This window comes from Macaca nemestrina, chromosome 11 (genome assembly GCF_043159975.1).
Source record: "Macaca nemestrina isolate mMacNem1 chromosome 11, mMacNem.hap1, whole genome shotgun sequence".
Lineage (NCBI taxonomy): Eukaryota > Metazoa > Chordata > Mammalia > Primates > Cercopithecidae > Macaca > Macaca nemestrina.
In genome coordinates, this window is record NC_092135.1 from 131,794,717 (window position 1) to 131,820,280 (window position 25,564).

At 42.7% G+C, this 25,564-nt stretch overlaps 1 protein-coding gene and 2 pseudogenes across 3 annotated transcripts in view; all 3 read left to right on the forward strand.

Annotated features, from left to right (window-relative positions):
- Positions 1–25,564, forward strand: part of LOC105473888 (UDP-glucuronosyltransferase 1-6) — a 136,843-nt gene that overhangs the window by 53,951 nt on the left and 57,328 nt on the right. Inside the window, exon 1 of one of the 3 annotated variants that reach the window (XM_011728056.3) lies at positions 23,245–24,273. The exons of the other annotated variants lie outside the window; for them this stretch is intronic. Coding sequence (XP_011726358.2) covers positions 23,392–24,273 — 882 coding nt within the window. The 5' untranslated portion in view covers positions 23,245–23,391. Of the gene's footprint in view, positions 1–23,244; positions 24,274–25,564 lie in introns of those variants that run through there. 3 annotated transcript variants of the gene reach the window in all.
- LOC139357249 (UDP-glucuronosyltransferase 1A5 pseudogene) lies at positions 524–13,475 on the forward strand (annotated as a pseudogene).
- On the forward strand, positions 13,571–18,213 carry LOC112425212 (UDP-glucuronosyltransferase 1A5-like; annotated as a pseudogene).

Here is a 25,564-nt window from a genome sequence, read left to right on the forward strand (position 1 = left end):
TGATTACTGTAGCTTTATAGTAAGTTTGAAATTGGGAATTACAAATCCTCTAAATCTGTTATTCCTTTTTAAGATTGTTTTGGCCATACTGGGTACCTTGAATTTCCATATGAATGTTAGGGGCCAGTTTGTCAATTTCTGCAAAAAATTCCTGCTGGATTTTGATGGAAATTGTGTTGAATCTATAGATCAATTTGTGGGTATTGCCAACTTAACAAGATTAAATCTTCTGATTCATGAACGTGGGATGTCTTTCATTTTACTTAGGTCTTTTTTAATATCCTTCAACATCAGTTTTTACTTTTCAGTGTAAAGTGCCACACTTAAAAAAATTAAATCTATTCCTAAATATTTTATTCTTTTTAGATGCTATTTTAAATAGAATTATTTTCTTAATTCTAATTTTGTGTTGTTCATTTCTACTGTCTAGAAATACAATTGAGTTGTGTATATTGATCTTGTATTTTAACATTTCTGAACTTGTTTATTTGTTCTAATAGTTTTTTTTCATGAATTTCTTAGGATTTTCTATGTACAAGATCATATCATCTACAAATAAAGATAGCTTTACTTCTTCCTTTCTAATAAGGATGACATTTATTTCTTTTGCTTATCTAATTACCCTGGCTAGAACCTCTAGTACAGTGTTGAATAGAAGAGGAAAGAGAAGATTCTTATGTTGTTCCTGATCTTAGGTGGGGAACATTCAGTCTTTTAGCACATTAGGTGTTAACTGGAGATTTTTTGAGTAGATGCCCCCCACATTATCAGATCAAGGAAATTTGCATCTATTCCTAGCTCACTGAGTATTCTTGTCATATCTGAGGTGTTTGGTTTTGTCAAATGCTTTTTCTGTGTCTATTGAAATGAACATGGTTTTCTTCTTGGTCCTCTATTCTAGTGATATGTGTTAATTGATTTTCAGGTGCTAAACGAACTTTGTATTCCTAGAATAATCCCACTTGATCGTGTTGTATAATCCTTTTACATGTTACTGAATTTGGTTTGACAGCATTTTATTGAGGACTTTTGCATCATATCCGTAAGAGATATTAGAAGTTTTATTTTCTTGCAAAGCCTTGGTCTGTGTTTGCTATCTGAATATTACTGGCCTTGTAGAATAAGCTTGGGAATGTTCCCTCCTTTTCTGTTTTTTGGGAACTGTCTGTCAAGAATTGGTATTCATTTTTTACGTATTTGATATAATTCACTAGTGAAACTGTCTGGGCCTCGACTTTTCTTGCAGGAGGTTTTAAAATTACTAATTTAATCTTTTTACCTGTTATGGCTTTATTTAGATTTTGTATTTCTTTTTGATTCAATTTCAGTAGTTTATTTCTTTCTAAGAATTTGTCCATTTTATCTAAGTTATCTAATTGCTTAGCATAAAATGGTCCAGAGTGTTCCCTTATAATACTTTTTTATTTCTGTAAAGTTGGTAGTAATGTTCCCTCTTTCATTTCATATTTTTAGCAATTTGAGTCTTCTCTCTTTTTTCTTTGTTGATCTAACTGAAGGTTTATCCATTTTGTCTATATTTTCAAATAAACAACTTTGGTTTTGTTGATTTTTCTCAATTGCTTCTCTATTTCTTTGTCATTAATTTCACCTCTGTTCTTTATTATTTTCTGCCTTCTTGTGTTGTGTTTAGTTTAGTTTCCTGGTAGAGTGACACTTATCATTACACAATTTCCCTCTTTATTGCTAGTAATATTTTTTGTTTTAAGGTCTATATTATCTTACTTCATGATAGTGTGTCATTAAAAAATAGTCTATTTTATCTGATATTAGTATAACCAATCTGCATTTCTTTTGGTTGCTGTTTTATGATATATTATTTTTCCACCATTTTACTTTGTAAAATTTATGTTTTAAATATAATTTTTTTTGTTTTTAAATCTCAAATGTATCTTCTGCAGACAAGATATTATTAGGCCTTATTTTTATCCAGTCTGACAATCTGTCTTTTAATTGAGTTGTTTAATCCATTCACATTTAATTCTATTATTGATGTAGATGGATTTTATGTCTACTATCATTTTTTTCTTTCTTTTTTTTTATTTTTATTTTTTATTTTGAGACAAAATCTCACTCTGTCACCTAGGCTGGAGTGCAGTAGTGCGATCTTGACCCACTGCAACCTCCACCTCCTGGGTTCAAGTGATTCTCCCACCTCAGCTGCCTGAGCAGCTGGAACTACAGGTGTGTGCCACCATGCCTGGCTAATTTTTGTATTTTTTGTAGCGACAGAGTTTTGCCACGTTAGCCAGTCTGGTCTCAAACTCCTGACCTCAAGTGATCCACCTGCCTCAGCCTTTCAAAGTGCTGGGATTGCAGGTGTGAGCCACTGTGCCTGGCCCCATTTTCCTTTTTATGTTCTGTATCTCTCATGTATTTATTTGTTCCTCTGTTCCGCCTTTATTGCTTTTTTTTTTTTTTTTTGCATTGAGTGAATATTTTCTAGTGCAACATGTAAAATCCTTTAATGTTTTTCTTTCCACTATTTAAAAAAGTTGTGCTCTGAGTGGTTGTTCTAGGGCTTAGCACATAAATTTTAACTTACCAGTATCTACTTCAGATTTATACCAACTTAATTCCGGTTAAATACTGAAATGGCATTCCTATATAGCTCTATTTCATTTCTCCCCTTTTTATGATATTATTGTTGTACATAGTACATCTATATATGTTACAAACTAAACAATACATGGTGATATTACTTTGTATAAATGCACATGCTTTCAAGAATCAGAGAGAAGAAAGAAGAGCGAGTATGTATTTATACAGTTTGTTATATTAACCTTTTTATTGATCATTTTTGGTTCTCTTCCTTTGTTCTTATGGATCTGAGTTACCTTATGGTGTCATTTCTAAGCCCAGTTTACCTTTGCCTCCCTTGTGCTGTTATTGTCAAATATATTACACTTCCATATGTTATAGTCTCAACAACATAATTATATATATGTATATTGCTTTTTAGGATTGCTTTTAAAATCAGTTAAGAGAATAGGGCCGGGCGTGGTGGCTCACGCCTGTAATCCCAGCACTTTGGAAAGCCGAGGCAGGTGGATCACCTGAGACCAGCCTGGATCAAGACCAGCCTGGCCAACACGGTGAAACCCCATCTCTACTTAAAATACAGAAATTAGCCAGGTGTGGTGGCAGGTGCCTGTAATCCTAGCTACTCGGGAAGCTGAGGCAGGAGAATTGCTTGAACCTGGGAAGCGGAGATTTCAGTGAGCCAAGATTGTGCCATTGCACTCCAGCCTGGGGAACAAGAGTGAGACTTCGTCTGGAAAAAAAAAAAAGAGAATAAAAGGAAAGTATGCATTGGTAGTGCCTTTTATAACTACATGATTACTATTATCGGTGCTTTTTTCCTATATGAATTCAAATTATTCTATGGGGTCACTTGCTTTCAACATAAAGAACTTCCTTTAGTATTTCTTGTAAGTTGAGTTTTCCAGCAACACATTCTCTCATTTTTTGTCTTATTACATGGGGTTTTGCTTTTATTTTGTTTGTGCTTTTAAAATGATACTCATCAGAGACTTGTCTTCAGAGGTGGCTCATAATTTTTCCTTCAAAATTTCACATATTTTTTAGCAGACACACATGAGGCAAATTTAATGGTAATAAATACCTTTTTAAGAATCAGGGTGGGGAGATTACCTTCAGCTGTGAAGAGCAGCTGGTGATGTTGCTTGTGGGAAGAGACAGAAATGGTTTATGGGTCTGGGAAAGGCTCTGAAGAAAGAGGAAACTGAGTTCACAGTTCTAGGAAGTTGAAGGTCTTCCACAAATTATAGTTGAGAGATAATATTCATAACCACTGTTTCAAACTGGTATGTTGGTATCTTTTAATACCCTGAGCAGGTAGGTCGCTAACAGATCAGCTGCATACTTTGAGTGTCTTAGTGCAAAATGCCCTTTGTTCAAAAATTAGTAAGAATTTCAGGCCGAGCACAGTGGCTGAAGCTGAAGTGGGAAGCTGAGGCAGGCAGATCACTTGAGGCCAGGAACTCAAGACTGCCCTGGCCAAAACAGTGATACTCCTTCTCTACTAAAAAGACAAAAAATTAGCTGGGTGTGGAGGTGCATGGCTGTGGTTCCAGCTACTCAGGAGGCTGAGGTGTGAGAATCACTTGCACTTGGAACTGGGAGGCAGAGGTTGCAGTGAGCCAAGATCACGCCACTGCACGCCACTGCACGCCAGCCTGGGTGACAGAGTTAGACTGTCTCAAAAAAAAAAAAAAAAAAAGAATTTCAGGACACTGACAGCAAAGTATTAAACAAAGCATGAGACCCTTCTAAATGTGAAATGTGATGTGTCTGCCCGGGCTGCTCCTCCACAAAACTGGCCCTGGCAGGGGCAAATGGGGAGTTGGGAGAGTGAGAGAACCAGGGCAGCTGGATTGCACAACCTCAGGGGTGGGGCCAGTGCCAGGTACTATGTAGATAGTGCCTTCTGGAACTGTTCAAGCTGGTGACCCTGAAAAAACATTCTTCTAATTTAGGCCATTGTATAAAAGCAGAGGCCAAGTATATTTACCCTCAAACTTCACGTGGTCTTTCAGCCACAGACTTGGTCAGAGCAAATGACCACTGAGGTTTCACCATAGGCTGGGTACATGAGGGTGTCTAGGCTGGCATGTTGCTAAGGTTTTTACAGTGGCTTAGAAACATAGCTTTTTTTCTAGGTGTTTCTCAAACCTTAGGGTAGGAGTGGAGATGGGAGGCGGACCTAAGTATGTGATAAGAAGACTAGAGGAATCAGTGTTTCTACTGTGTCTGTGCCCCATCCCTGTGGGTCTGTTTTCTACTCCCCACACCACTCCTCCTTGTCACTGGAAAGTCATGGAATTCTGGAATCTCAGGGTTGATGGTGACTGTGAAGCAGAGTGCCGTGCACTGGTATCCATCTCTGGGAGAGAAATACCATGCACCATGCACCTGGGTTGGGTTGCCAATTCCAGGGCAGGACTCTAAACACCTCGGCAGTCTCTACTAAGATTCCTAGACCTGGCACTTCCCAGCTCTGGTCGGAGGCATTTTACAATCCTAGCTGCCAGACAGAGTATGAGTCTGGTGAGATGGAACGTTTGTGCAAGTCAGGCAAAGAAACTTTAATCTTCACAGATAGGCAGTAAGAATCAACAGGAACCTAGGATCCATGTCAGCCAGCTCCCAAGGTAGAGGAAGCTGCTCAGGTGGACAAAGTCCCATCTGCGTGTGCTCCACTTTGCACGGCAGCTGAGGGACCCCAAAAATACTCTGCATTAGGTTTTGTACACCAGAGGTCACTGCAGTTTATCAGCACCCAGACATCCATCCTGGGTGCCTGTCCTCTGTTCTATTCCCTTTCCATCCTTTCTCTGACTTTTGTGATGATTATTTCTTTTGCGTTTTTTTCCATCAACATTTATTTTAAATTCCATGGCACACATGCAGGATGTGCAGGTTTGTTACATAGCTAAACATGTGCCATGGTGGTTTGCTGCACAGATCAGCCTATCACCTAGGTATTAAGCCCAGCATCCATGAGCTATTCTTTTTGATGTTCTCCCTCCCCCGGCTATTTCTTTGCTTTTCTTTACAATTTTGCCACCTAAATTTGCATCTCTAAATAATATAGATGATTTTACCTGTTTCGGTACTTAATATAAATAGAATTTTCTTTTTTTTTTTTTTGGTCTTGCTTTTTTTTTTTGGTTCAACCTTATGTCTGAGAGATTCATGATGTGTGTTCTTACAAGTTGTAGTTTGTGGATTGTCAGTACTGAATATATCCCATTGTATGAATACACTACAATTTTATTTATCCATTCTACTGTTGATGGGCTTTGGGTTGTGTCTAGCTTTTCACTGTTGTGACCAATGTGACAACGAACATTCTTTTACATTCTGAAATACATGTGAGTAGGTTTCTAGAGTATATACCTGGGGTGGAGCTGCTGCGTTGGAGAATGGGCATATCATTAATTTAATAAGATATAACTATTTTTCAGAGTAGTTGTACATTTCCCTGATTGCTAAGGCATTAGTTATGTACATGACTGATTATATTGAGGGTTTTAAAATATACTTACTGGTCATTTGGATTTCCTCTTCGCCCATTCAAGTCTATTGCCCACTGGGTTATTTGTCTACTCGAATTATGTATGCATTCTGGATACTAGTTCTTTGACAGTTACAGGTATTGCAAATATCTTCCCCAACTCTGCATCTTGCTTTTTACTTTTATTCAAATGAATTAGAATAAACATCTTAATATATGACTCATTGTGCTCCTGTGTGGGAGTTTCCATAGGGGAGATGCCAGAAAAGGGACTTACTGTGTCGTGCACATTTTAAATGTCATTAGGCATTAACAATTTATTCTTCCCCTAGCAATGTATAAGTGTACACTTTCCTTCATATCCTTGCCACATTTATTATCTTCAGACGTTTTGGGTTTTTGGCAATTCAATAGGTGAAAAATATCTGAAGGTTATTTGAATTTGCATTTCCCTTATTAATTTTTCATTTAAACGTCTTTTGTGTGTGTGTGTGCGTTTTCTTTTATCAAGTCATTTCACCAGTGAAGATAAGAGTATTTACCTTCTGCATTTAATAGAATTGATGCAACTGGCTGAGCATGGTGGCTCATGCTTATAATCCCAGCACTTTGCGGGGCTGAAGCAGGGGGATAGCTTGAGCCCAAGAGTTTGAGACCAGCCTAGGCAGAATAGTGAGATTCCTTCACTACAAAAAATACCAGCTTCGCTGGGCATGGTAGCGCATGCCTGTAGGCCTAACTACTCGGAAGGCTGAGGTGGGAGGAGGATTTGAGCCCAGGAGTTCAAGGTTCCAGTGAGCTATGTTTGCATCATTGCACTCCAGCATGGGCAACAGAGCAAGACCCTGACCAACTCCCCACCCACCCCCGCCCCCCCAAAAAATCAAAGCAACCTGTGATCACTTTATTTGGGCAACTTCCCCAAATTCTTGACTCAGCGAATTTGTTGCAGGGCTTTCTTTTTAAAGCTCTTATTGGTTCACATACTAGAACAATCTCAGGGGGTATCTGGTTAGGTATTGATTGCTACAGAGCCAAACTATGTCACCAGAACCCATTTATATGTTTCCATTTCTTGACTCTGTTTCCTTGGCCATGATATCCTTCTCAGTCTCATAATACCCAAGCAGCAGGGGCTTCAGCCTCAGTTCTTTTCCCAGGATTCCTAGTTAAACTTCTTCTGCCTCATTGGCTCTAATGAAGTCACATGCCCATCTCTGAACTAATCATGGTGGCCAAGGGGATGAGACGTGCTGATTGGTTGAGGTCTAGGTCACATGTTCTATCCTGAGCTGGGAGTGGATCTTCACCAGAAGTACGTTTTTTGTTTTGTTTTTGTTTTTGTTTTTGTTTTTTTTTTTGAGACGGAGTCTCGCTCTGTCGCCCAGGCTGGAGTGCAGTGGCCGGATCTCAGCTCACTGCAAGCTCCGCCTCCCGGGTTCACGCCATTCTCCGGGTTCACGCCATTCTCCGGCCTCAGCCTCCCAAGTAGCTGGGACTACAGGCGCCCGCCACCTCGCCCGGCTAGTTTTTTTTGTATTTCTTAACAGAGACGGGTTTCACCGTGTTAGCCAGGATGGTCTCGATCTCCTGACCTCGTGATCCGCCCGTCTCGGCCTCCCAAAGTGCTGGGATTACAGGCTTGAGCCACCGCGTCCGGCCCAGAAGTACATTTGAAAGTCGGGGAGGGGTAGCCGCTGGGATGAGAAAGGAAATAACTTGTCCATACTGCGAATTACTCTTCAGTTAATGATATTTTCTATTGGGATGTCAGATTTTTCGTTACTAGTTTGTCGTATAAGCCTATTACTATATAGATTTTTCTGTGTCTAATCTAAATTTCTTTTAATAATCTATGGGTTTACACCTAATAAGAATGTCCTCCAGAAAAGATGACCTGCCAACTTTTAAAGCAATCATTTTGGGGCTTGTAAGTATTTAGTATTGGAAGTCTCTGACTCTTGCTCTCTTTTGGGAATTGTTTTTCCTACTGTGATATATGTAAATATTTATAAATTTAAATTTAAAATTTTAAAAATATACCAGGATGTGAAAGAAACATTATTAAACATAGGTGTTTTGCTGTGAATGTTTCTTGGAATAGGTAGGACTTTGTATGATAGGTTTTTGTCTTTCGGTCAGCTTGGGAACGTTGTGTTCTTTTTTAATTGAATGATATGTTTTCAATTGATACTACCAAAAGAAACATTATTGGAGTATTGTTTACATGCAATAAAGTGAACCATTTTAATTATACATTTCTGAGTTGTAATGATTTTATTTACCTGTGCAACCATCACCACATTCAAGATATGGACCACTCCATTACCCGGTAACTTCCTTCTGTCCTATCTCAGTCACCCAATACCTCCCTTCACCTTAGGCAACCATGAATGGTTTCTGTTGCTGGACAATAGAATTGTCTTTTCTAGAGTTTCATCTGAATGGAATCATACAATTATGAATGAAAAGCACACAGGTATACTGTTTCGTGTCTGGCCTCTTCAGCTCAGCATTATGTCTCTTCAGATCCTTTCATGTTGTTGCATGTACCAATATTTCATTCCTTTTTATTTCTGAGTAGCATTTCACTGTATATATATATCATCATTTGCTTATGCATTTATTTATTGATGGACACGTGGAAAGTTTCCAGTTGTCGGCTATCATGAATAAAGTTGCTATGATTATTTGAGTGCAAGTGTTTCTGAGGCTTCATTTTTCTTGGGTAAATAGTTAAAAGTGGGATTGCTGAGTTGTGTGGTAGGTGTATGTATGACTTCATAAGAAACAGTCGAACTGTTTTCAAAGCAGTTACACAATTTTACGATCCTAACAGCAAAACATTAGAGCTCTGGCTGCTCTGTATTTCTGCTAAGACTTGCTATTTTTGGTCTTTTACATTTCAGCCATCCTAACAGGTGTGTAGGAGAATATCATTGGGTTTTAATTTGTATTCCTCTTATGACTGATGAGGATCTTTTCATGTGCTTATTGATCATATGCCTGTCTTCTTTTATAAGGTGTCCTTTCAAATCTTCTGCACACTTTTATTGGGTTGTTTGTCTTCTTATATTTGAGTAGTGAGTTCTTTACATATTCTGGATACAAGTGCTATGTCAGATAGTTATGTTTGTCTTTACTTCTGGTATGGAGCATCCTTTGTTTCATTTTTTAAAAACAGTATCTTTCATGGAGCAAAAGATATAAATTTTGATTAAGTCAATTTTAGCAAACGTTTTGTGGTTTGTACCCCTTGTGTCCTATCTAAGAATTCTTTGTCTACCAAAAGGTGTGAGGATTTGTTTCTATGTTTTTTTAAAAAAATGAAACAGTTTCAGTTTGTAGGTTTGGGTGGAAAGGGGTCTTTAGACCTCTTAGTCTTTGTTTAGGTCTTTGTTTATGTCTCTGAGATTGTCAGAGGTTAATACAATCATTCAGGTCAGGCTTTTGGATGCCTTTTTCTATCTCTGAATTTTTCTAGGGTGACCTCACTGACACCCATGGCTTAAACCACCACGTATGCTGATGGCTCCAAGTTTATCTGTGCGGCCCAGACCCCTCTTCATCTCCAGACCCTGGAAGCTGATGCCTTGGGCAGCTCCTCCTGTTTCCCAGGCACCAGGAATGTGAGCTTCTCCCTCCCCACAGTCCTGCTCTCCCCAGCGCTCCCATGTCTCTGAAGGCACCATCATCTTCCAAGATACATGGGCCTCCCCAGGGTCTAGGAGTCATAGACGTGGGACTAGAAATTAGATGACATTGCTGCCTAAATAAAACACCACTACATGGAGATAGAACAGGGGAGCCCCTTGAATGTGGCAAGAGCACCCTCCCAGGCATGTTCCACCCTCATCTCGTGCTCATCAGGAGGGACACAGTTTTAAGTGGGTTGGAGGAATAGTTCAGAGGCTGAGATATTACACCCACAACTGAGAATCCCTTTCTAGTGCTCTGTGTCCTCACAAATCCCCAGAAATCATCCTCCCCTGGAGAGTTCCCAAAGCCCTTACAGACCCGCCCTCTCTGTGCTGTCCTGCCTGTGCCCCCTGGTGGACACCTCCATTCACTGCCTGTCCCGTGGGTTCTGTCCAAAGGTGGAATCTGTTATCAATGTGGATTTCTAATGGGGGTAACTTCCTGCCTAAGGGAAGCCTCAGCCTCATCAGCAATGGCAGACACAGCCAGGTATGTAGACATAGAGGAAGTGAGACAGAAAGTGTGCACAGCCCAGAGAGCCTGCCCATATCATCCTAGGGCGACCAGGACAAGGAGGCCTCAGCAATCTTGCCAAGCAGATGTAGGAGTGACTTTCTCGGGCCTCATGGGCTTGAGACTGTTGTGAGCGCTCAGGGTCTCTCCCTTAGAAAGGCACACATTTAATTCTCCGTCTTGAAATGTGAACTAGGACCCCCACAAATTATGCAGCCCCCACAAATTATTCTGTTCTGAAGGAATCATTCTTATCAGAAATTGGTGCTGGATTGACTTGGAGAAAAGCCTGACCATAACCTTCAGGATGAAATAAAGGCCTGAATGAATGGACACTTGAGTCTCTAAGCAGACTTGCGGAAGATTGGAGCCTTCGGCATTCAGAAGAGGAATGCAGACTGTGCAAGATCTGAGGCCAGGATCCAGCCTCCCAGGTTCAGGGAGCTCCCTGAACCCACTGTGGGTCCTTGCTAAAGTTGTCTTGCCCATGTGTGCTTTAGACAGCAGCACCTTTATTTCATGGGATAGATGAGAATTCTCAACAGAGCCTTTGCAAGAATCTGATCATCACATCTTGAGCTCAGCCTCCCTGTAGCTTTTTTTTTATGTTGACAGCCACTTCATAGAGAGTCCTCTGTGATCCTTACGAGAAATATCCTTGTGCAAAAAAAGAGGCCAAAACCACATAGTGAGCCTCCCCACTCCCTGTTTCAAGAAAGCTGGCTTAGCAATGTTGTCTGTTTTTTTTATGTATTGTGTTACCCATACGTGGGAAGAAAGAATTTTAAGAGTTAGCAAATAGGGTCACATCCAGCAGAGAACATGTGGTTGGGGACTAGGGCAATGGTGACTCCTCAGACCCCAGCTGCAGCCTGATAAACGTGGTTAACAGAGAAGTAGGAGGCAGTGACATGAAATGGGTGTTCACAGCCTTGTGTTGGGAATTGAATGAGAAACAAGAGCTTGAACTTGGATGTTCCCCAGAGTGAGCGCAGGGTCAGATGAGTTTTTCAAGATAGGAGTGATCGGTCTTTCCCAGGGTGGGGCCCATAATGAAAGGCAATGATAGATTAACGAACAGGTAATAAGTAACTGGAGGAGGGCACTCTGTCTTCAGTTACATGATGATTTGCTAGGTGGCTCATGACAAGGTAATTAAGACGAAGGAAACAAATGTAGCAGGCACAGCATGGGGTGGACAGTCAGCTGTTGATAGCCTCTGCTGAGATGGCCACAGGACTCCAGGTTTCCCTGCCGCAGCTGGCCACAGGACTGCTGCTCCTCCTCAGTGTCCAGCCCTGGGCTGAGAGTGGGAAGGTGCTGGTGGTGCCCACTGATGGCAGCCACTGGCTCAGCATGCGGGAGGCCGTGCGGGAGCTCCATGCCAGAGGCCATCAGGTGGTGGTCCTCACCCCAGAGGTGAATATGCACATCAAAGAAGATAACTTTTTCACCCTGACAACTTATGCTGTTCCGTGGACCCAGGATGAATTTGATCACTTTTTGCTGGGACACAGTCAATCGTTCTTCGAAACAGAACATCTTCTGATGAGATTTTCTAGAAGTATGGCAATTATGAACAATATATCTTTGATTATACATAGGTCTTGTGTGGAGCTACTGCATAATGAGGCCCTGATCAGGCACCTGAATGCTACTTCCTTTGATGTGGTTTTAACAGATCCCTTTCACCTCTGCGGGGCGGTACTGGCTAAGTACCTGTCGATTCCTACTGTGTTTTTTTTGAGGAACATTCTATGTGACTTAGACTTTAAGGGCACACAGTGTCCAAATCCTTACTCCTATATTCCTAAGTTCCTAACGACCAATTCAGACCACATGACATTCCTGCAAAGGGTCAAGAATATGCTCTACCCTCTGGCCCTGTCCTACATTTGCGATACTGTTTCTGTTCCTTATGCAAGCCTTGCCTCTGAGCTTTTTCAGAGAGAGGTGTCAGTGGTGGATCTTCTCAGCCATGCATCCGTGTGGCTGTTCCGATCGGACTTTGTGATGGACTACCCCAGGCCAATCATGCCCAACATGGTCTTCATTGGAGGCATCAACTGTGCCAACAGGAAGCCACTATCTCAGGTCTGTATTGGTGCCTTCATCCAATCAATGTTCCAAGCAAAACACTTTTTAAAAAATGTATTTACTTACGAGCATCTTCGTATCTAGTTATCTTTCCAAAGATTTCATTTCTGCTTCTCATTATTGTAATAGTCTTCAGTAAGATAAACTTTTAAAGATCAGTGGTAGTGCAGTTCAGGCTTTCAATGACCACTGAGAGGAAGGAGAGGCAGGGACGAGGATCTGTCAAAGAATGGTCAAGGAGTGATGTGACTCACAGAGACTGTTCATTTGTTTTTTTTTTGTTGTTTTTTTTTTGAGACGGAGTCTGGCTCTGTCGCCCGGGCTAGAGTGCAGTGGCCGGATCTCAGCTCACTGCAAGCTCCGCCCCCCGGGTTTACGCCATTCTCCTGCCTCAGCCTCCCGAGTAGCTAGGACTACAGGCGCCCGCTGCCTCGCCCGGCTAGTTTTTTTTTGTATTTTTTTAGTAGAGACGGGGTTTCACCGTGTTCGCCAGGATGGTCTCGATCTCCTGACCTCGTGATCCGCCCGTCTCGGCCTCCCAAAGTGCTGGGATTACAGGCGAGACTGTTCATTTGTAAAGGCGCCGTCTTCATGGTTTTGGATGTGCCTCATCTGGACAGGAGCAGGGACACTACATTGAGAACTAATCCATCCAAATCTTGCTGCAAGGTTTTCAGTAGAAACGATGAAGGAATAGCAGTTTACAATTGTTGACGTGATAATTTTTAGTGGTCCCGTCTTGCAAAAGACAGAGAGCTGACCACAGGAGACGTAAGCACTCAGAGGAAGTAGAAGTTTCAAAGAGGTTGACTCAGTTCAGTGGAATTGGGTCAATGTAGGTACAATGAATGTCTGTGATCAGAAAATGAAACACAGAGTTCAGTTTCCAGAGAGGGAATTTTGGATTATAATAGGAGAATGTTTCTTGTGAAGACGCTACTTAAAAAAAATTCTTAATAGGTTAACTTCATGATCTAATGGAGAATTGTCCAATAGAAAGATCATGTAAACCACATACGTAATTTAAGCTTTTCTAGTGGGCATGTTAGAAACCAGAAAAAAAGACGCCACCGAAATTAATTTGAATAATGCATTTTATTTAACCAGATGTATCCCAAATATTATCCTTTCAACATGTGTTCAATATAAAATTATTATTTAATATAGTTTTTTTGTTGTTAAGTCTTCAAAATCTAGCATATATTTGCCACTTACAGCATATCTCCATTTGGAATAGCCACATTTCAAGTGCTCAATAGTCATATGTAGTTAGTGACCACAATATGGTCAATGTTTATAAATGTTCCATGGACAAAACTAAAATTCTGTCTTTTCAATTTTTCTATTTTTTTTTTTTTTCTTTTGAGATAGGGTCTCACTCTGTCACCCAGTCTGGAGTGCAGTGGTGGGATCTCAGCTCATTGCAATCTCTACCTCCCAGGTTCAACCAATTCTTCTGCCTCAGCCTCCCAAGTAGCTGGAACTACAGGTGCATGGGACCACATCCAGCTAATTTTTTTTTTTTTGTATTTTTTATGGAGATGGAGTTTCATCATGTTGGCCAGGCTGATCTCGAATGCCTGATCTCAAGTGATTCACTCTCCTCGGCCTCCCAAAGTGCTGGGATTACAGGCATCAGCCACCACACCTAGGCAATTTTTCTATCTTTTAAAAGACCCTCTACTGAATCTGCCCAATTCTGTGAAGGAGGTCTTTAAAAAAATCCCCATATATAACAAATTCTACTCAAGTTACAGTTTGGTTCTTAGTTTTTGCTTTATACATAGTGATTAGATTGGTGAATATAGGTTTGAGACTTGTATTTTCTTCACGTAGTTTGCTGTTATCATTAAATAATAATCCTCAAAATACATTTTATCTGATATCAGTATTGCTACTCCTATGTTATTTTTTGAATCCCCATCTCTTTTAATTTGAAAATAATTTGTGTGCAAGTGGGTGGCTCACTCCTGTGATTTCCACCCTTTGGGAGACGGAGGAGGATTGTTTGAGCCCAGGAGTCTGAGAGCAGCCTGGGCAACATGCTGAGACTCCATCTCTACAAAAAAATAAAAAAATTATCCAGTTGTGTTGGCGCACACTTGTGGTCCCAGCTACTCGGGAGGCCGAGGCAGGAGGATCACTTGATCCCAGGAGGTGGAGGCTGCAGGAGGTGAAGGTATGCCATGTTCACTCCACCTCACTCCAGCCTGGGTGACAGAGCGAGGCCCCATCTCAAAAAAAAAAAAAAATAAAAATTTATTTGGAATGTGAAAATCTTGTTTTAAAGTTTAGAAAACATTTTTATAAATTCCAATATGAAAAGCTGGGTACAGTGGCATGTGCCTGTGGTCCCAGCAACTTGGGAGGCTCAGGTGAGAGGATCATTGAGCTCAGGAGTTTCAGCTCCTGTGGTTTGTTGATTGACTGATTGATTGAAAACATAAGAAAACCCAAAATGACTTTAATCTGATAATTTCTTTTGATGTCAGCATTCTGATTCTTCCATAATTGTATTCTTTCCATTCAGTGTAAGCTCATTCCTTTAACAGAAATTTCCTTTTTCCTTCTTAATTTTGGAATTCCATGGCACTTTTCCATTTCCATGGAGACGCAGTGCAGCATCCTCAAATCTCCAATTCTTACATCTGTCTCTTTCACTTGTAAGAGCCCTTGTGATTATATTGTCCCACCCAGACATGCAGGATAATCTCCCCATGTCAAAACCCTTACTTAAATCACATCTGTAAAGTTTCTTCCACCTGTAATGGAACATATTCCCAGGTTTGAGCAACTACAGTGTAGATACTTTTGCGGGGCTGTGATTCTGCCTACCGCAGACACTAAGCTTAAAGTGAAACCCACATCTTATTCAAAGCTTGCAGGTTTTCCTCTATTTGGCCATTTAAATTTAATTTTTGTTCCTGTCCTCCATAGTCTTCTATTCTCCAGGCTTCAGAGCTATCAGCTTACCATTCAATTATCTCCTTTTCTCCTTATCTTCCTTTTTTTTATTTTTAAAAAACAATACTTTCAAAGAGCAAAAATTTTAGAATTTGATGAGGTTTATTCTAGTGAAGTTTTTATCGTTTGTACTTTTTGTACCCTAAGGATGCTTTGTCTACCTCAAGATATAGTTTTTATGTTCTCTTAAAAACATTAAAGGATTCCAGTTTGTATGTTTAGCTCTGTGAGATTGGCAGAGGGGAACTGGATCACTCAGGTCAGGTTTTCGGGATGCCTTTTTCTGTCTCTGGACTTTGCTGGGGTGACCTCACTGACACCCATGGCTTCAACTACCACATATGCTAATGGCTCCAAGTCTATCTGTGCAGCCCGGACCCCTCTTCATCTCCAGACCCTGGAAGCTGATGCCCTGGGCAGCTCCTCCTATTTCCCAGGCACCAGGAATGTGAGCTTCTCCCTCCCCACAGTGCTCCTCTCCTCAGGGTCCCCATGTCTCTGAAGGCACCACCATCTTCCAAGATACGTGGGCCTCCCCAGGGTCTAGGAGTGCCAGACATGTAACTAGAAATGAGATGGCATCACCGTCTAAATAAAACAACACTAGATGGAGATAGAACAGGGGAGCCCCTTGAATGTGGCAAGAGCACCCTCCCAGGCATGTTCCACCCTCATCCCGGGCTCATCAGGAGGGTGCTTAGGAGGCACACAGTTTTAAGGGGGTTGGAGGAATAGTTCAGAGGCTGAGATGTTGCACCCACAGCTGAGAATCCCTTTGTAGTGCTCTGTGTCCTCACAAATCCCCAGAAATCATCCTCCCCTGGAGAGTTCCCAAAGCCCTTACAGACCCGCCCTCTCTGTGCTGTCCTGCCTGTGCCCCCTGGTGGACACCTCCATTCACTGCCTGTCCCGTGGGTTCTGTCCAAAGGTGGAATCTGTTATCAATGTGGATTTATAATGGGGGTAACTTCCTCCCTAAGGGAAGCCTCAGTCTCACCAGCAATGGCAGACACAGCCAGGCATGTAGACACAGAGGAAGTGAGACAGAAAGTGTGCACAGCCCAGAGAGCCTGCCTACATCATCCTGTGGTGACCAGGACAAGGAGGCCTCAGCAATCTTGCCAAGCAGATGTAGGAGTGACTTTCTCGAGCCTCATGGGCTTGAGACTGTTGTGAGCGCTCAGGGTCTCTCCCTTAGAAAGGCACACATTTAATTCTCCGTTTTGAAATGTGAACTAGGACCCCCACAAATTATGCAGCCCCCACAAATTATTCTGTTCTGAAGGAACCATTCTTATCAGAAATTGGTGCTGGATTGACTTGGAGAAAAGCCTGACCATAACCTTCAGGATGAAATAAAAGCCTGGGTGAATGGACACTTTAGCAGACTTGCGGAAGATTGGGGCCTTCGGCATTCAGAAGAGGAATGCAGACTGTGCAAGATCTGAGGCCAGGATCCAGCCTCCCAGGTTCAGGGAGCTCCCTGGGTCCTTGCTAAAGTTGTCTTGCCCATGGGTGCTTTAGACAGCAGCACCTTTATTTCATGGGATAGATGGAGAATTCTCAACAGAGCCTTCACAAGAATCTGATCATCACATCTTGAGCTCAGCCTCCCTGTAGCTTTTTTTTATGGTGCCAGCCACTGCGTAGAGAGTCCTCTGTGATCCTTACGAGAAATATCCTTGTGCAAAAAAAGACCAAAACCACATAGTGAGCCTCCCCACTCCCTGTTTCAAGAAAGCTGGCTTAGCAATGTTGTCTGTTTCTTGGATGTGCTGTGTTACCCATACGTGGGAAGAAAGAATTTTAAGAGTTAGCAAATAGGGTCACATCCAGCAGAGAACATGTGGTTGGGGACTAGGGCAATGGTGACTCCTCAGACCTCAGCTCTAGCCTGATAAACGTGGTTAACAGAGAAGTAGGAGGCAGTGACATGAAATGGGTGTTCACAGCCTTGTGTTGGGAATTGAATGAGAAACAAGAGCTTGAACTTGGATGTTCCCCAGAGTGAGCGCAGGGTCAGATGAGTTTTTCAAGATAGGGGTGATTGGTCTTTCCCAGGGTGGGGCCATAATGAAAGGCAATGATAGATTAAACGGTAATAAGTTACTAGAGGAGGGCACCCTGTCTTCAGTTACATGATGATTTGCTAGGTGGCTCATGACAAGGTAATTAAGACGAAGGAAACAAAGGTAGGAGGCACAGCCTGGGCTGGACAGCCAGTTGCTGATAGCTTCTGCTGAGATGGCCACAGGACTCCAGGTGTCCTTGCCGCAGCTGACCACAGGACTGCTGCTCCTCCTCAGTGTCCAGCCCTGGGCTGAGAGTGGGAAGATGCTGGTGGTGCCCACTGATGGCAGCCACTGGCTCAGCATGCGGGAGGCCGTGCGGGAGATCCATGCCAGAGGCCACCAGGCGGTGGTCCTCACCCCGGAGGTGAAAATGCACATCAAAGAAGAGAACTTTTTCACCCTGACAACCTATGCCATTTCATGGACCCAGGACAAATATGATCACCTTTTGCTGGGACACAGTCAATCGTTCTTCGAAACAGAACATCTTCTGATGAGATTTTCTAGAAGTATGGCAGTTATGAACAATTATGTCTTTGATTATACATAGGTTTTGTGTGGAGCTGCTGCATAATGAGGCCCTGATCAGGCACCTGAATGCTACTTCCTTTGATGTGGTCTTAACAGACCCCTTTTACCTCTGCGGGGCGGTGCTGGCTAAGTATCTGTCGATTCCTGCTGTGTTTTTTTTTGAGGAACATTCCATGTGACTTAGACTTTAAGGGCACACAGTGTCCAAATCCTTACTCCTATATTCCTAAGTTCCTAACGACCAATTCAGACCACATGACATTCCTGCAAAGGGTCAAGAACATGCTCTATCCTCTGGCCCTGTCCTACATTTGCGATACTGTTTCTGTTCCTTATGCAAGCCTTGCCTCTGAGCTTTTTGAGAGAGAGGTGTCAGTGGTGGATCTTCTCAGCCATGCATCCGTGTGGCTGTTCCGATCCGACTTTGTGATGGACTACCCAGGCCGATCATGCCCAACATGGTCTTCATTGGAGGCATCAACTGTGCCAACAGGAAGCCACTATCTCAGGTCTGTATGGTGCGTTCATCCAATCAATGTTCCAGGCAAAACACTTTTTAAAAAATGTATTTACTTACAAGCGTCTTCGTATCTACTTATCTTTCCAAAGATTTCATTTCTGCTTCTCATTGTTGTAATAGTCTTCAGTGAGATAAACTTTTAAAGGATCAGTGGTAGTGCAGTTCAGGCTTTCAATGACCACTGAGAGGAAGAAGAGACAGGGACGAGGATCTGTCAAAGGATGGTCAAGGAGTGATGTGACTCACAGAGACTGTTCATTTGTAAAGGCGTCGTCTTCGTGGTTGTGGATGTGCCTCATCTGGGCAGGAGCAGGGATACTACATTGAGAACTAATCCATCCAAATCTTGCTGCAAGGTTTTCAGTAGAAACGATGAGGGAATAGCAATGTACAATTGTTGACGTGATAATTTTTAGTGGTCCCGTCTTGCAAAAGACAGAGAGGTGACCACAGGAGACGTAAGTACTCAGAGGAAGTAGAAGTTTCAAAGAGGTTGACTCAGTTCAGTTGAATTGGGTCAATGTAGGTGCAATGGATGTCTGTGATCAGAGAATGAAACACAGAGTTCAGTTTCCAGAGAGGGAATTTTGGATTATAATAGGAGAATGTTTCTTGTGAAGACGCTACTTAAAAAAAATTCTTAATAGGTTAACTTCATGGTCTAATGGAGAATTGTCCAATAGAAAGATCATGTAAACCACATACGTAATTTAAACTTTTCTAGTGGGCATGTTAGAAATCAGAAAAAAAGAAGCCACCGAAATTAATTTGAATAATGCATTTTATTTAACCAGATGTATCCCAAATATTATCCTTTCAACATGTGTTCAATATTAAATTAATATTATATATAGTTTTTTTGTTGTTAAGTCTTCAAAATCTAGCATATATTTGCCACTTACAGCATATCTCCATTTGGAATAGCCACATTTCAAGTGCTCAATAGTCATATGTAGTTAGTGACCACAATATGGTCAATGTTTATAAATGTTCCGTGGACAAAACTAAAATTCAGTCTTTTCAATTTTTCTATCTTTTTTTGTTTTTCTTTTGAGTTGGGGTCTCACTCTGTCACCCAGTCTGGAGTGCAGTGGTGGGATCTCAGCTCATTGCAATCTCTACCTCCCCGGTTCAACCGATTCTTCTGCCTTAGCCTCCCAAGTAGCTGGAACTACAGGTGCATGGCACCACGTCCAGCTAATTTTTTTTTTTTTGTATTTTTTATGGAGATGGAGTTTCATCAGGTTGGCCAGACTGATCTCAAATGCCTGATCTCAAGTGATTCACTCGCCTCAGCCTCCCAAAATGCTGGGATTTCAGGCATCAGCCACCACATCTAGGCAATTTTTCTATCTTTTAAAAGACCCGCTACTGAATCTGCCCAATTCTGTGAAGGAGGTCTTTAAAAAAATCCCCATATATAACAAATTCTACTCAAGTTACAGTTTGGTTCTTAAATAGTTTTTGCTTTATACATAGTGATTAGATTGGTGAATATAGGTTTGAGACTTGTATTTTCTTCACATAGTTTGCTGTTATCATTAAATAATAATCCTTAAAATACATTTTCTCTGATACCAGTATTGCTACTCCTATGTTATTTTTTGAATCCCCATCTCTTTTAATTTGAAAATAATTTGTGTGCAAGTGGGTGGCTCACTCCTGTGATTTCCACCCTTTGGGAGACCGAGGGAGGAGGATTTCTTGAGCCCAGGAGTCTGAGAGCAGCCTGGGCAACATGCTGAGACTCCATCTCTACAAAAAAATAAAAAAATTATCCAGTTGTGTTGGCGCACACTTGTGGTCCCAGCTACTCGGGAGGCCGAGGCAGGAGGATCACTTGATCCCAGGAGGTGGAGGCTGCAGGAGGTGAAGGTATGCCATGTTCACTCCACCTCACTCCAGCCTGGGTGACAGAGCGAGGCCCCATCTCAAAAAAAAAATAAAAATTTATTTGGAATGTGAAAATCTTGTTTTAAAGTTTAGAAAACATTTTTTTAATATCCAATATGAAAAGCTGGGTGCAGCGGCATGTGCCTGTGGTCCCAGCTACTTGGGAGGCTCAGGTGAGAGGATCATTGAGCTCAGGAGTTTCAGCTCCTGTGGTTTGTTGATTGACTGATTGATTGAAAACACACGAAAACCCAAAATGACTTTAATCTGATAATTTCTTTTAATGTCAGCATTCTGATTCTGTACATAATTGTGTTCTTTCCATTGAGTGTAAGCTCAATCCTTTAACAGAAATTTCCTTTTTCCTTCTTAATTTTGGAATTCCACAGCACTTTTCCATTTCCATGGAGATGCAGTGCAGCATCTTCAAGTCTCCAACTCTCACATCTGTCTCTTTCACTTGTAAGAGCCCTTGTGATTATATTGTCCCACCAGACATCCAGGATAATCTCCCCATGTCAAAACCCTTACTTAAATCACATCTGTAAAGTTTCTTCCACCTGTAATGGAACATATTCCCAGGTTTGAGCAACTACAGTGTAGATACTTTTGCGGGGCTGTGATTCTGCCTACCGCAGACACTAAGCTTAAAGTGAAACCCACATCTTATTCAAAGCTTGGAGGTTTTCCTCTATTTGGCCATTTAAATTTAATTTTTGTTCTTGTCCTCCATAGTCTTCTATTCTCCAGGCTTCAGAGCTATCAGCTTACCATTCAATTATCTCCCTTTCTCCTTATCTTCCTTTTTTTTATTTTTAAAAAACAATACTTTCAAAGAGCAAAAATTTTAGAATTTGATGAGGTTTATTCTAGTGAAGTTTTTATCGTTTGTACTTTTTGTACCCTAAGGATGCTTTGTCTACCTCAAGATATAGTTTTTATGTTCTCTTAAAAACATTAAAGGATTCCAGTTTGTATGTTTAGCTCTGTGAGATTGGCAGAGGGGAACTGGATCACTCAGGTCCGGCTTTTGGGATGCCTTTTTCTGTCTCTGGACTTTGCTGGGGTGACCTCACTGACACCCATGGCTTCAACCACCACATATGCTGATGGCTCCAAGTCTATCTGTGCAGCCCAGACCCCTCTTCATCTCCAGACCCTGGAAGCTGATGCCCTGGGCAGCTCCTCCTATTTCCCAGGCACCAGGAATGTGAGCTTCTCCCTCCCCACAGTCCTGCTCTCCCCAGCGCTCCCATGTCTCTGAAGGCACCACCATCTTCCAAGATACAAGGGCCTCCCCAGGGTCTAGGAGTGCCAGACATGTAACTAGAAATGAGATGGCATCACTGTCTAAATAAAATACCACTAGATGGAGATAGAACAGGGGAGCCCCTTGAATGTGGCAAGAGCACCCTCCCAGGCATGTTCTACCCTCATCCTGGGCTCATCAGGAGGGTGCTTAGGAGGCACACAGTTTTAAGGGGGTTGGAGGAATAGTTCAGAGGCTGAGATGTTGCACCCACAGCTGAGAATCCCTTTGTAGCGCTGTGTGTCCTCACAAATCCCCAGAAGTCGTCCTCCTCTGGGGAGTCATCAAGCCCTTACAGACCTGCCCTCTCTGTGCCATCCTGCATATGCCACCCTTGAGCTAGGTGTCCCTCTGATGGACACATCTATTCACTGCCTGTTCCATGGGTTCTGTCCAAAGGTGGAATCTGTTATTAATGTGGACTTCTAATGGGGGTAACTTCCTGCCTAAGGGAAGCCTCAGCCTCACCAGCAATGGCAGACACAGCCAGGCATGTAGACACAGAGGAAGTGCGATGGAAAGTGTGCCCAGCCCAGAGAGCCTGCCCACATCATCCTGGGGTGACCAGGACGAGGAAGCATCAGCAATCTTGCGAGCACACGAAGGAGTGACTTTCTGGAGTGGGACGAGCCTCATGGGCATGAGACCGTTGTGAGTGCTCAGGGTCCCTCCCTTAGAAAGGCACACATTTAATTCTTCACCTTGAAATTTGACCTAGGGACCCCACAAATTCTGCAGCCCATTCTGTTCTGTAGGAACCATTCTTATCAGAACTTGGTGCTGGATTGACTTGGAGAAAAGCCTGATCATAACCTTCAGGATGAAATAAAGGCCTGGGTGAATGGACACTTTAGTCTCTAAGCAGACTTGCAGAAGACTGGAGCCTTCAGCATTCAGAAGAGGAATTCAGACTGTGCAAGATCTGAGGCCAGGCTCCAACTCCCCCTGGTCCCTTGGTGAGCAGGGAGCTCCCTGAACCCCTGTGGGTCCTTGCTAGGGTTGTCTTTCCCATGTGTGCTTTAGACAGCAGCACGTCTTATCCCATGGGATAGATGGAGAATTCTCAACAAAACCTTCCCAAGAATCCGATCATCACATCTTGAGCTCAGCCTTCCTGTAGCTTTTTAAAATATTGCCAGCCACTTCAGAGAGAGTCCTCTTTCATCCTTGCAAGAAACATCCTTGTGTGAAAAAAGACCAAGACCAGATAGCCAGCCTCCCCAGTCCCTGCTAGAGAAAGCTGGCTTAGCAATGTTGTACCTTTTTTGGATGTGCTGTGTTACTCATATATGAGAAGAAAGAGTTTTAAGAGTTAGCAAATAGGGTCACATCCAGCAGAGAACATGTGGTTGGGGACTAGGGCAGTGGTGGCTCCTCAGACCTCAGCTGCAGCCTGATAAACGTGGTTAACAGAGAAGTAGGAGGCAGTGACATGAAATGGGTGTTCACAGCCTTGTGTTGGGAATTGAATGAGAAACAAGAGCTTGAACTTGGATGTTCCCCAGAGTGAGCACAGGGTCAGATGAGTTTTTCAAGATAGGAGTGATCGGTCTTTCCCAGGGTGGGGCCCATAATGAAAGGCAATGATAGATTAACGAACAGGTAATAAGTAACTGGAGGAGGGCACTCTGTCTTCCAATTACATGATGATTTGCTAGGTGGCTCAGTGACAAGGTAATTAAGGTGAAGGAAACAAATGTAGCAGGCACAGCGTGGGGTGGACAGCCAGCTGCTGATGGCTTCTGCTGAGATGGCCACAGGACTCCAGGTTCCCCTGCCGCAGCTGGCCACAGGACTGCTGCTCCTCCTCAGTGTCCAGCCCTGGGCTGAGAGTGGGAAGGTGCTGGTGGTGCCCACTGATGGCAGCCACTGGCTCAGCATGCGGGAGGCCGTGCGGGAGCTCCATGCCAGAGGCCACCAGGCGGTGGTCCTCACCCCGGAGGTGAAAATGCACATCAAAGAAGAGAACTTTTTCACCCTGACAACCTATGCCATTCCATGGACCCAGGATGAATTTGATCGTCTTGTGCTGGGCCACACTCAATGGTTCTTTGAAACAGAACATCTTCTGAAGAGATATTCTAGAAGTATGGCAATTATGAACAATATGTCTTTGGTCTTTCATAGGTCTTGTGTGGAGCTACTGCATAATGAGGCCCTGATCAGGCACCTGAATGCTACTTCCTTTGATGTGGTGTTAACAGACCCGGTTAACCTCTGTGGGGCGGTGCTAGCTAAGTACCTGTCGATTCCTACTGTGTTTTTTTTGAGGAACATTCCATGTGACTTAGACTTTAAGGGCACACAGTGTCCAAATCCTTACTCCTATATTCCTAAGTTATTAACAACCAATTCAGACCACATGACATTCCTGCAAAGGGTCAAGAACATGCTCTACCCTCTGGCCCTGTCCTACATTTGCCATGCTGTTTCTGCCCCTTATGCAAGCCTTGCCTCTGAGCTTTTTGAGAGAGAGGTGTCAGTGGTGGATCTTCTCAGCCATGCATCCGTGTGGCTGTTCCGATCGGACTTTGTGATGGACTACCCCAGGCCGATCATGCCCAACATGGTCTTCATTGGGGGCATCAACTGTGCCAACAGGAAGCCACTATCTCGGGTCTGTATTGGTGCCTTCATCCAATCAATGTTCCAGGCAAAACACTTTTTAAAAAATCTATTTACTTACAAGTGCTTCCATATCTACTTATCTTTCTAAAGATTTTATTTTTGCTTCTTTGTCGTAACAGTCTTCAGTGAGACAAACTGTTAAGTGGTCTCTAGTAGTGTATTTCAGGTTTTCAGTGGTCACTGAGAGGAAGAAGAGGTACGGATAAGGGTCTATCAAAGGATGGGCAAGGACTGCTGTGACTCACAGACACTGTTTGTAAAGGCACCGTCTTCATGGTTGTCCATGTCCTTCAGTTGGGGAGGAGCAGGGACACTACATTCGGAACTGATCCATCCTGGGGTTTTTGGCTTGCCTGATTTTCAGTAGAAAGATGATGCAACAGTAAATTATAATTGTTGGCATGATAATTTTTCGTGGTCCCATCTTGCCAAAGATAGAGAGGTGACCACCGGAGACCTAAGCACTCACAGGAAGTAGAAGTGTCAAAGAGGTTGACTCAGTTCAGTGGAAGTGGGACAGTGAAGGTGGGATGAATGTCTGTGATCAGAGAATGAAACATGGAGTTCAGTTTCCAGAGAAGGATCTGTGTTGACAGAAGTTTTTCTGACCAGGAGTTGGGGGTCTGGTGTATGATGTGGGGACATCGTAGAGTTGGGAAGGTACAGTGAAGGTTGCATGTCAAAAGGGCCTTCTTCTACTTGTAATGCTGAAATTATCAAGAGAGGGTGGAAGGGACTAGGGAGGAGATAAGACTGTGAACCTATAAGCCCAGTGAAGCTGGGACCAGTGATGAATGGACATCTGTCCAAGAAGGAAAGGGTTTCTCTGGAGGGGCTGAGCACATCACCAAACCCACCCTATCCCACTCCAAGTTTCTATAGTGAGATCTATTCTTTTTCCAAAAATGTCAGAGGCAGCTTTCATTAACCCAGAGTATTTGGGTTTCATTGAGATAGTACTTTGGGAGCTGAGAAACCAAATTCACACACCAATGAGTTTGGTTCTGAATCCATTGAGAGAGCCATGCTTTTTTTTTTTCTTGAGACTGAGTCTCACCCTGTAGCCCAGGCTGGAGGGCAGTGGCCCCATCTCAGCTCACTGCAGCCCCACCTCCCAGGTTTAAGAGATTCTCCTGCCTCAGCGTCCTGAGTGGCTGGGACTACAGGCACATGCCACCACTCCTGGCTTTTTTTTTTTTTTTTTTTTTACTAGAGACAAGGTTTTGCCATGTTAGCCAGGCTGGTCTTGAACTCCTGACCTCAGGTGATCTGCCTGCCTC